The sequence below is a fragment of the Triticum aestivum genome, chromosome 3A, assembly GCF_018294505.1.
Source record: "Triticum aestivum cultivar Chinese Spring chromosome 3A, IWGSC CS RefSeq v2.1, whole genome shotgun sequence".
Classification (NCBI taxonomy): domain Eukaryota; kingdom Viridiplantae; phylum Streptophyta; class Magnoliopsida; order Poales; family Poaceae; genus Triticum; species Triticum aestivum.
In genome coordinates, this window is record NC_057800.1 from 104,008,405 (window position 1) to 104,020,096 (window position 11,692).

At 50.4% G+C, this 11,692-nt stretch overlaps 1 protein-coding gene and 1 long non-coding RNA gene across 3 annotated transcripts in view; one reads left to right on the forward strand and one right to left on the reverse strand.

Annotated features, from left to right (window-relative positions):
- LOC123060521 (cytochrome P450 734A6) overlaps positions 1 to 1,010 on the reverse strand; it is a 4,055-nt gene extending 3,045 nt beyond the window's left edge. The window contains exon 1 of the mRNA XM_044483280.1: positions 432 to 1,010. Coding sequence (XP_044339215.1) covers positions 432 to 711 — 280 coding nt within the window. The 5' untranslated portion in view covers positions 712 to 1,010. The remainder of the gene's footprint in view (positions 1 to 431) is intronic.
- Positions 607 to 5,819, forward strand: LOC123060523 (uncharacterized). Of its 2 annotated transcripts, XR_006428014.1 has the most exons (4): positions 607 to 743; positions 3,402 to 3,508; positions 4,067 to 4,614; positions 4,686 to 5,819. It is a non-coding gene; the product is annotated as an uncharacterized lncRNA (long non-coding RNA). The 2 variants fall into 2 exon arrangements; XR_006428013.1 differs by having other exon boundaries at positions 4,067 to 5,819.
- Positions 5,820 to 11,692: the final 5,873 nt, after the last annotated feature.

Consider the following 11,692-nt stretch of genomic DNA (forward strand, 5'->3'; position numbering starts at 1 on the left):
CTGCAGCCGGGGGACAGCGATAACGAGAGACAACTACGGCAAACCACTCCGACAAGCCAAGCCCAGGCGCTCGACATGCCACTTAATGCATGTCACTCCAAGGCGGCATTTCGGGAACAAGACGCGCTCGCTCGACAACAGCTGCTGCAAGTTGTTGCCGCTGCCTGCCTGCCTGCCCGCCGCTCTTCTCTCTAAGCTCTGTTCTGCTCGCCACCGATCCCATTCCCTTGATTTTCGTTCTGAATGCTGTTTTCTTTCCTTGTTCTCTTCATTCATCAGATTAAAAGGGGGAGGAAAAAGAAAGAAGAAAAAGAGTTTGTCGTTGGGAGATCAAGCAATCAAGCAAGCGAAGAAGCAGAGTGTGCCGAGGAAGACGAAGAAGCAAGCAAGGCCATGGAAATGGCTGGGGACGTATGTATGGATGTGTTTACCGTAGATTTTCTTCCAGTGGTGGTAGAAGGCGAGGACGCGGGGGAGGACGTTGTGGGAGCGGTAGGGTGGCGGCATTGGCTTGGCGGAGGCGGCCACCATGAGCGCCACCATCTCCCGGACGCACCCGATGAAGAAGCGGTAGGGCGGGCCCCTGATCCCCTGCCGCGCGAAGTGCTCCTCCACGCGCCGCGGCCGCCACCACAGCACCTCCATCAGCTTGGCCGCCACGTACGCCAGCGCCGCCGCCGCCGCCGCCGCGATCCACCACCAGCCCATCATCCGCGCCAACAGCACCGCTCAATTCTATCTATGTATGTATGTATATCCCCCCTCCTCTCGCCTCACTCACTCACTCACTCACTCACTCGTTGAGCTGTGCTGTGTCGTCCGTCCTCAGAGAAGAAGAAACAAGTAGAAGCAGAGGAGAGAGGAACAGAGGAGGAGGGCGCGTGAGGTGGCAGGGGCGGAGACGCGGTGTGCGTGGTGAGGTGAGAGGAGAGGAGAGAAAACGGGGGTGGATTTATATAGGGGAGCCGGGCTCTGGACCAGCATGTGTGTAGTAGTAGTAGGATTAGTATCGTCGCTGAAAGCGTCGGATGGATCCATCCATCGGTTTCGTTTCATTTAATCTAGATAGAGGGGGGCAAGGGAGGGGGCACAACGGTAAAAGCTGGCCGAGAGCGAGAGCGAGAGAGAGAGAGAGAGAGAGAAGGATGTGATGTGGAGCGAGCAGGGCCGGCGCCGTTGGAGCCGCCGTCGCGGGGATTAATGGCGGGGTCAACCCAAATTGGCAACTTTGTTCTCTTTCGTTTTGGCCTCCCCCCTTCTCTCTCTCGACCTTTCTCTCTCCAGCCTCTCTCTCCCTCGAGCCTCAGCCTCTCTCTCTCTCCTGGCGCCCTGTGATAACGTGCCAACACTGTTCCATTTTCACCGCTCCGCTGCAAAGCCTTGCCAGTGTGGTGCGTGCTACAGAGAGGATTCTGCTCTGTTCTCAGCACCCTCCCCTCCCCTCTGAATCTCTGATGGACATGCTGCCGTGCCGTCCGTCCTTACACGTACTGACATCTAGGGGCTATTTGGTTTCCAGCCACACTTTGCCACGCCTAACCTTAGGCAAGTTTGACCAAGTTAGGTAGGTGTTTAGTTCTAGCCACACCTAAGGCAAGGATTATTTTATGAGCAGTGAACCCCACATGTCATAGACACAAAAAGTGTGGCAAGATTCCCTTAGGCAAGCCAAAGTGTGGCTAATAATTTGAGCAACTCAACTAAGGCAAGTGTGGCAAAAATCATGTGACAATATATGGCAAAGATAGTCACAATCCAAACAGCCCCCTAATGTAGTACTAGTAGTAGGAGTAGTATGAGTAGCGCTCACTCATTCATGTTGCTACTAGTATCTCTCTCTGTGTGTGTAATTATCCTTGCGCTCTGCTGTGCTCTGCTCCGCACTGTGCCGGGCTGTGTGGCGTGTCAGTCAGGTTGTTATGTGCGCGATGCGGGGCGCCTTTTCTCTCCTTTCACAGCGGCAATGGCTCCTGCATGTAGCTTTTGAGGGGCTGGCTACCTGGGTGGGGCTTCATCTCATCTCATCAGTCATCACCCCGATGAGATTGATGAGATCTCTTGAGGGTTATGCGCGGCTGATTTTGCTGTATCGCCCGCGGTTCTACCTTTTGGGGGATGGATCATCATGGATGCAAGGGGGCAAACGAAAGAAAGAAATACAGGGGGCTTTGTGGCCTGTGGGCTCCTCCTCCTAAGCCTAACCTCAGAAGAGACAAGGGCGATTGGAGATGCATCAAGTCTAGTGTTTCTTTAATTGTTTGTTTATTATATATGTGTATAGTAGAGAAAAGGGTGATAGAGTGCTGAAAAAGTGCTGGCTATTTATAATCAATCAATCATACATCGTTAGGGCTGATGGGCTCTGTTCCTATAGCCGAATTATTAGTGCATGTCTAGTTTACACGTACTTAGCCTTTGCTCTTTTTTTTGTGTGTGGTTGAGCTGAACTAAATCACACCGCTGGCTATTATTAGGAGTAAACTGAGGTTAGATTGACAGGCTCTGCAGTGTAGGGAAATCTTTGATCTGCAGTATATACTTAAGAAGTTTATCTTCACTATCTTGTTTAACTTAACACACAGTATATTCACCTTATGACATATGTCCCATAATATCACTTTCCGTTTAAATACACATGCAAGTAATACGCATCATCAAATGCATGCAATCAATCAGCTTTTCAATTTTCCCTTAAAAAATCAGCTTTCCATTTTCTACCACATGCACGTGATTCATATCATCAAGCCCTAATGCAACCATTCAACTTTACACTTTCTACCACATTCAAGCCTATATTTATATATTATAATTTTATTTTTTGGTAAGTTCGTTGGTAGAAATTTCCCCAACAACGCATGTGGCATTATCTAGTTGCAGCAGTATTTTGTATACAACAAACCATTCAAGAAAAAAGGGAAGTATTGTACAACAAACAAACTCCATTTCTTCAGATCCCTTCTTCAGTGTCTCTAACAAACTCCAGGCAGTATTCATTCCTCCTTCCCAGTGAATTGTTGCATACCTTTCTGGCCGGTTTTGTTTGTTTCACATCAAGCTCCCGGATTTGCAGGGGAGCCTTATCTGCCAGTGCCTTTTCTTTTGAAGAACACTCACTCGTATTAATTGCACCTTTGTTCTATTCTAGCGTACTACACACCAACAACAACAGCTATCTATATGGTTCCTAACTCCTTCCTCCAAAAATATTTTATCAAGCTCGATCAAATGTAACAGGCGCCTCTCGGTTTGGAAATTGGAACTACACTACTTAACCCCATCATGCATGCTTGCATGGATCAATGCAGGGCAAGGCAGCAAATAATGAAGCCGCAACTGTTACTTGTACTTGCTAATTGTGTAAACCCATGCCAAAGTTGACTTGATGGAATCTAATCCTGCAGGCTGGCATGCATCAACCAGTAACACCATTATGTTTGGAGCTGCTAGAGAGATCACATCAGATGTGCTGGTTTGCAACATTTGGTGCGTGCGTCCGTCCGCATTGAAGGTACGTACATGTATGAATGTGAATGGAACGCATTCATGATTTGTTTCCTTTCTTTCTCCATTGATCACTTAGCATGATTGAAGGGGAAAAGGGGGATGTGTAGTGTGGCAGTGTCATATACCATGTACATGTTGCCTAAATAAAAGGCTAAAACTTGTAAGAGCCCCCAGTACCAGTGACATGACTTTGCACAATAATGCACAAGTGGCATGCATGGTTGGTTGTACACCACCACCAGAGCTAGCTTGTATTAGCCTCGATCCCCCACTGCTCACCTGATGTGTTGCTCGCCACCTGCTCCCGCTTGGCTCGTTTCTGTTGAGCTGCTAAAACTGGAGCTGCGGATGATTAGCACTGCCACTATAGCCATGCCACGGCACATGCATGTGTGTATACGCATATGCATGTACGTTCATGCATCCATGCATAGCATCGCTGCACAAGGATATCGTATGAATTACATCTTCACATATGCACATTATATGACAGCCGAATAGTAGAGTCGCTTTTTGCCCCATCGATCTGAGTCCTGGTGTGGGTGTGCCTGAAAACCTGCAGGTGTCTGACGGAAGTCTTTCTCTAGCTAGCTACCTGAGGTATCAAAACGCTGGCCTGACCGATGAACAAGATCTCTGGCTATCTCGGCACTGTTTGCGTCGAGCGGTGTGCCCCCGAGAACGTGCCAAAGTTTTCTTCTGGGTGCTGTGTGCGTGATGTGAGAAGCAAAGCTTAGCTCCTACAGTGACTGCAGCTAGCAAGCAGCGGCCGGCCGGAGGAGAGGCGCCATGCATGCAGGCAGTGCGCGGCGCTGTTGCTGCGATGCGTGACGGTGGTGGTGGCCAAGGATGGATCATGGATGGACGGAGATGAGAGTGAGGGAGGGAGGGAGGGAAAAGACTTGACATGCAATTGGAGGAGCAGGGTCAGGTCCAGGTTATATCTACCCATGTCCGTTTCCCTGATGCTTCCCCCGCTGAGCAATCACGCACCGGCTGAGCTCGGCCACACCCCGGCTGCCAGATCGGGTAAAACGTGTGGAATCATGGGATGATGCATATCCATCCATCCATCCATCTCATCACACACATATACACAGTGACAGTGAGGTAAGTACATGGCTCCAAGTAGCTAGTGTGCATACATTTTCATCTTGTCATTTCGATCCATCTCTCTCCAGGGGCGACTGTTCAAGCACTGTGTATACGTGTGATGGTGCCATCTGCTAGTATGTCTGAAACGTGATCGGGTGGTCGATCTGCTATCATCGCATGATCCATGTGTTTTGCGAGAGGGTGCAGCGCTAGCTGAAGCCAACTGTAATAAATGGACAGATCGGCGTCAGTCAGGAGCCAATCATTTCCAATCTTCGGGTCTCTGCTTGCTCGAGAACCGGTCGAGTGATTAATCAGTGGGTGATGAGCGTGTATCCATCGGAGGAGCAACAACGCCGATGACTGACTAGTGAAGGGAACTATTTGGTGGTTAGGGTGCATGCATGGATCCAAGCTACACCGCAGCACAACAACAACAATATTTATGTGCGTGATTCTGGGCTTTCATCCACAGTGGACAGAGCGCAACAAGACGGAACAATGCATGTATCTTGATTATGCTGACATGAATACATGTACTCCCTGTCGCTCAGACGCATCTAATAGATACATCCATTAAGCGATAAGTGATTTGGATCGGAGGGAGTAACTAATGACGCATATATATTGAAAACAAGACCAAAAAATGAGCAGTGGTGAATGTCTTGTCGAATTGGAAATTATAGCTAGACATGACTGGCCCTTGTTGATTGAAAGAAGAAAGGCGATGGGGCATGCATGCCAGAACCAATCGAGACAGAAAAGAAAAGGAAAGGAGCGAGCTAGAGAACATCTTGGGCACCGCCACCGCCACCACCACCATTAGATATCGAGGAGCGAGTGGCGAGAGCGATCGGTCGATGCCTGCTCGCTAGCTCGACGGTGCAACACCAGCAAGCGACCCGACACGCCGAGCTGGGAGGAGAGGGAAAGAAGAAGCTTCTCAGAGTTCTCATGGAGCATATGGCTTGACTCGACGACGCACGATCTGACGGATGGGATGGCACGTACGGGACGGCGACGGGGCCGGCGGGATCCGTCGATCGGACCTGACGGCCGCCGGCCGGGCATATGATAACGATCGGCCATGAGCATACGTCACGTACGCGCCGTACGTATATTCGCTGGCCACCACCACCGCGCAAGAACCAAATCATGAATTCAAATCGAGGCGGACGGGAGAATCGATCGATCTGCATGCGCCTGGCACTGCTCGCGCGTACCGGCATGCGTCCCGTCGCTCGATCTGCGTCGATTCCCTTCTCTTTTGGAGCCCATCGAGCGAGCCAACGGCATCTCTCTCAGCTCGATTGCAAACCTTTTCGCCATGCGCTTTGGTAGCTCTTGTCATGTTGCTAGCTCCTCTTTCTCTTTCTCTTTCCCTCTCTCTTTCTCTACCGGTCGATGAGAGGAAAGGAAAGGTGATGCATGCGTGGCCGAATTCAGACGAGTCGAATCACACATGGTGGCTCCATTGGTCGATGATCCTTTTCTTAATATAAAATACTGTATAGGATATTTTCATTTCGTCGACGTATCCAAATGATACAATCGCATTGAGCGAATAGTCACCTTCCGTATAACACGACGCACACAGCCAACACATATAATGCAACAACAGAAAATCATGTTACATAAAAAACGATGATGTCAATATGTGTGTATGAGAGAGGATTGAGGAGCCTCGGCCTCTTACCCCTTGTTCGCGACCCAAGGGCACCCAGGCGTTAGGGTTTCCCCTGCCTCTAGCCGGCGCTATCGTCGGCCTGCCTCGTTTCCTGTGGCCCGCTATAGAGGCACAGTGAATCCCGGTTTTTGTCGGTGGGATGACTCTTTAGATGTTTCTTTAAGTTATGTTCGGGTTTATGTCCCGCTTAGAAAGATCAGGCGGTAGCGGCTTTCTGATGATGGATAAGTTCTCCCCGCCTAGCCCCTGTCTCGACGGTGCTTCTAGCATCGTCAGAGCGTGTATGAAGATTTGTCCCCAGCGGATCTTATGGGTTTCGATCCGCGTTTGTCTTCCGTGGATCCGGTATTCGTTCATCTGTATTCGTGTGTCTATATGTTCGATCCTTTCGATATACGTTTTCCTTCATGAGTGGCGGTTGCTGTTTTAGTGCACTGGTCCTATAGGGCCTTAACATGACGACTTTCTGAGTGTACTACAACAAGGTTTGCACGGGTTCGATGAGAGAAGGGCGATGACGGTAGCGCACATTTGGCTTATTACAGTGTTTTTAGTCGTCGCTAGGTGGTCTACAATTCTATTTTTTCACTTTTGATGTTGTATGTACTACTACTTTAATTGTTGATGAATGGATCGAAAATATTTCTCGAGAGGATCGAGGAGGGGGCAGCTAGGCCGGATTGATTAGCTAGGAAGCGCACACGTATCCACATTATCATCATCCCAATCATTACGGCAATCTGGCGGTGATGCGAGCAGATTATTAGTCTTCGATCTTGATCGATCATCAATCATCGAGCTGGCTAGGTGAGGCAGGCATATATGCCTATGTCTCCGCCAAACAGCAACAGCAAGAGTGTGTGCCTGTCTGTTACGGGATAAGAACAAGACGTGACAAAATGATCGGTTTTTAATGCATTCATATGTTCCATGAAGCTAAAGAAAAGCAATAATCGTGAGAGAAAGAAAATAAGTAATAGTATATAGGTAGAGCAAAATGAACGTCACTCGCCTAGCTACGTAGTACTACTGGTACTATGTATAGCATGTGTTTGCGCTGACAGAACAAGCTTTGGTGGCAATATGTCGATGTATGTGCTGCGTTGCGACATCACATACTTCAATAGTCGTGAAACTTTTGGGACAAATCATGTCAAAAGAGTAAGGGCATTTTCAACGATAACTCACAAACCGGGCACCGTATCCGTCCATAGAATGATGAGGAATAATCCGTGAACATTGATGCAGGAGTCGGTCATCCAAAGCAATACCTAAATGTCCATCCAGGTTCAGTCAATTTACAATTCAAAAGCTCCCGATCACACAGCGCCTGTCCATGTCATCTACGCCGGCTCGCCCGCTTAAGGCACACTAACTATCAGCATGTGGGCAACGGGTTGCTCCACGCCTGGCGTCCGCGACAAGACAAGTTGTGACAATGTAGACTTTGAGAAAAGCGGTGTCACATTGACGACACGAAAAAGCATGTGATGCTTACCGAGTTGATGGGAGGGGTAGAATTAGGGAGCCTGTATTGCTCCGCCAAGGACGGCTTCAGCACAGACGGCACGACGATGGCGTCCTGCATCCCTGGCCCCGCCAGGCACCACAACCGCCACCGGCACCACGTCCGCCCCTGCACGACCACCACCTCCACCGGCCTTCTACGTCTTAAACGGTGTCGCCTTTGCCTTATGTCTGAGCCGGCGACCTTCTTGCCGTGTCTCCAAGTTGATCTTGCGGGCGGCCGTCTTCGTTGGATGCTCCAACGCTAACTCCGCAGCTTTTCGTAAGGTTCCTTCATGCGGCAGTTGCGATAAAAAAAAACTTGAGGTGGAGAGCGGCGGGATGGCAGAGGAAAGGGTTGAACAAGAGTGATTTTGCCGCGAAACCATTGCAGCTAGCTCCAAGTGCGCGGGCTCCGCCTCTGGATGGGCTGGGGTGTCGGTGTCTGAACTCCGGCAAAGCCACCCTGATTTGGTGATTTGTTTCCGGTTTGCGGGAAACCAAAAGTTTAGACTAGTCCACAGACGGATGTGGGACTCAGTTGGATGACTTGAGGGGTCCGAACCGAGCGGTCCGGATGGATTCGGGAGGTTTGAGGGTCCGCGTTTCCTCAATGTCATTATGATTTCTTTTATTTTATGCAAAACCATTTCTAAACTTAATTAATGAATGAGGCAAATCGCATATACCTTCATTTTAAGATATAAAGGCAAGTATCCGTGACGACCGCAGACAAATGTACGCGGGCAGGGGGTCGAGCACTGGCCGGCCTGCCGACCGAGTCCGGAATCTCCGGCCGTGCGTGACGGCGACCGGCGAGCCCGCTGACGAGAGGGAGTTGTTGCTTGGTTTGCCAATGGTGATCGAGCCAGAACGGAATGCGGTTTTCCCGGCGGCGCGAGCTGAGCTGGTCGATCAGCGTAGCGGGGGCCGGGGTGCGTCGTGACGAGGGCCGCGCCATGCTGCCGGCAAGGGCCCAGCTGGCCAGCGCTAAAGCGAAGCTTCTTTTTATCCTATCGGCCCACGAGAGCAAGACAAACCGAATCGCCTGGCCCACCTAGCTTTCAGGGATAATTAGGCCGTCGTTTTGTTACCCCTGTCGTTTTCTATAACAAAAAAAAAAACTTGTCGCCCTGTTATAAAAATATTTTTGCTGTAGTTACAAAAGATTGTAGATTTGTATGCCGTGCCAACGTTCTCAAATGAAGGGCTGGCACAACCAGGGTAGGTGGGGGGAAGAGAAAGAGAAGAGGGCATTAAGGGTGACCGATATTTTTTTGTTTTATTTTGTTTTGTTTTTTGAACTTGGACATTTTGTTCCATTACTCGACATGCCGAGCAGAATCGCTGGCAACGAAACACTGGCAAAGGTAGGAGCAACAGCCATAGGATTGGGGCCTTGCGGTGCATGCTTCGTCTTTGACTCAAACATCGATAAAGTGTTTTTGGCCTAATTACATGTCTAAGGGCAATGAGCAATATCAAAAGGGCTAAAATCCAAAGAAGTAAAAGCTTTAATCTCTCAGAACATCACACCATTCGGTGATAGGTCAGAGCTTGATGACTTAATGCCAGGCGAGGAGCAACACACCCATTTCCACCATGACTTGGCTGATGTCAATAGATCGAGCTTGGTGTATTGCCTCCACACATGCTTCAACTTCGGTATGTAAGATGTAGTTCAGTTTATGTGCGAGCACCCATCTTGACCTGCGTGTCGGTCGCATCCTGTCGGACTGTTTCGTTCCTACCAAGTGGCTGTCGGGTTGTGTGACAGTCTCTTGTCATCGCGTCCCCTGGTCGGGTGCCATGCTCTTGGATGTCTGCCCGGTATTTTATGAAAAAAAACGTCCCCCTGACTGCTGCGACCCACTAGCTATATCTTCGTACGCAAGGAAGTGCCTCTTTATTCTTCCTGACAGTCGGGACCCATCTGGTCGAAGCGTACGTAGCATTGTCATTTTGGTTGCGAACGTATACGTACATACTGGTCGATCGGTCTGTGTGCAGGCTGCAGCGATGAACCGTAGCCGAGTAAGGAAGGGCATGTGTCGTAGTAGAGGCGTGCACGTAGCATGTCACGCGGTCCCGACAATATCGTGTACACGTACGTACAACCAAGGTGAAGAAAATAAATACGGCTATGTACGTACATACGGGCGGGGTCTTGAACGCCTACTCGCGTATACGTACGGTCAGGGCTCGTGTACATGGAGAGGCAGCGACGGCGTCCTGTTCATCGACAGCCAACCGGCTGGGTCGAAACGGAGGAAACAGCGTCGTGTTCACTGGGAGCCAAGTGACTGGGTCGGAACGCGTCATGTTCATCGGGAGGCAACAGACCGGGTCGGAATGGGTCGTGTTCAATGGGAGCCTACTGGCTTGGACGGAACGCCGGAACGGGGTCTGGCGTACTGCAAAACGGATGAAAACGGCCTTGTGTTCGACCGCGTACAGTCGAAACGGGGTCCTGTCCATTGGGAAGGGTCTGGCGTACCGTAAAACAGAGGAAACGGACTTTTCTTGGACCTCCTACAGTCGAAACGGGGTCCTGTTGATCGGGAGGGGTGTGGCGTACCACAAAACGGAGAAAACGGACTTGTGTTGGAGCGCTATGGTCGAAACGGGGGTCCTATTCATCAGGAGGGGTGTGGCATACCGCAAAACGGGACTCCACGGGCTACTGTTCATCTCCATCGTCGATCTCCTCTAGTCTCCACCTGCGACTGTTCATCCACGGCGTCTCCCTCCTGCCTCCACCAGCTACTGTTCATCCACGGGCTCCTGTTCATCCAGCCTCCACCGCTCCTCCACCGGCTACTGTTCAACCAACCCTCTCCATGGGGTCCTGCTCAACCAGCCCTCTACCGGCTACTGTTCATCCAGCCCTTCACCGGCTACTGTTCAACCAGCCCTCCACCGGCTACTGTTCAACCAACCCTCTCCACAGGGTCCTGTTCAACCAGCCCTCCACGAAATCATGTTCATCTAGCGGCAACGGCCTCTAGTACCACGGGGTCCTGTTCATCCAACCCCAACCGGGAACTGCTCATCCAAACCCCAACAACACTCACTGTTCATCAAAAGGTAGCAGGTTCGATTGGCTTCAATTAGCAGCAGTAGCGAAGGAATCGCTCGATCGGGTTCAGTTAACAGATAGGGATCGATCGATCGCTCGGGTTCAGTAACGCGTAGCTTGCAGTGCAATCGCTCGAGTTCAGTAACCGAACGCCTTGCTCGGGTTCAGTTAGAGCCCAACGCCTCGCACCCACCAGCATACGTGTATGAGAGAAATGCGCATCGTTCGACCCCGACCACCCACCGTAACCGGGAACTCCTTGATATTTTCCTCGCTCTCGCTTCTACCACAGTTTTTTCCCTCATGAACGGCCCAAAGAATGTCATGCAACTGTGTCTCTGTAACGCCCCGAGACCTATGTCCCAGGTGTCTTCCAGTTATTCGCTGTTGGTGCCTTGTCATTACTTGCGTGTCATGCATGTCATATCATGTCATCATGTGCATTTTATTTGCATACATGTTCGTCTCATGCATCCAAGCATTTTCCCCGTTGTCCGTTTTGCAATCCGGCGCTCCTATGTCAACGATGTCCCTTTCTACCTATTTTCGTGTGGGGGTGTTGAACGTTTTCGGATTGGACCGAGACTTGCCATGTGGCCTTGGTTTACTACCGGTAGACCGACTATCAAGTTTCGTGCCGTTTGGACTTTGTTTGATACTCCAACAGTTAACCGAGGGCCCGAAAAGGCCTCGTGTGTGTTGCAGCCCAACAACCCTCCAAAGTGGCCCAAAACCCACCTAAATCCCCTCCTTCATCTCGTTCGTTCGATCACGACCGCGTGGCCGAAAACCGCACCTCATTTGTACTCTCCTAGCTCCCT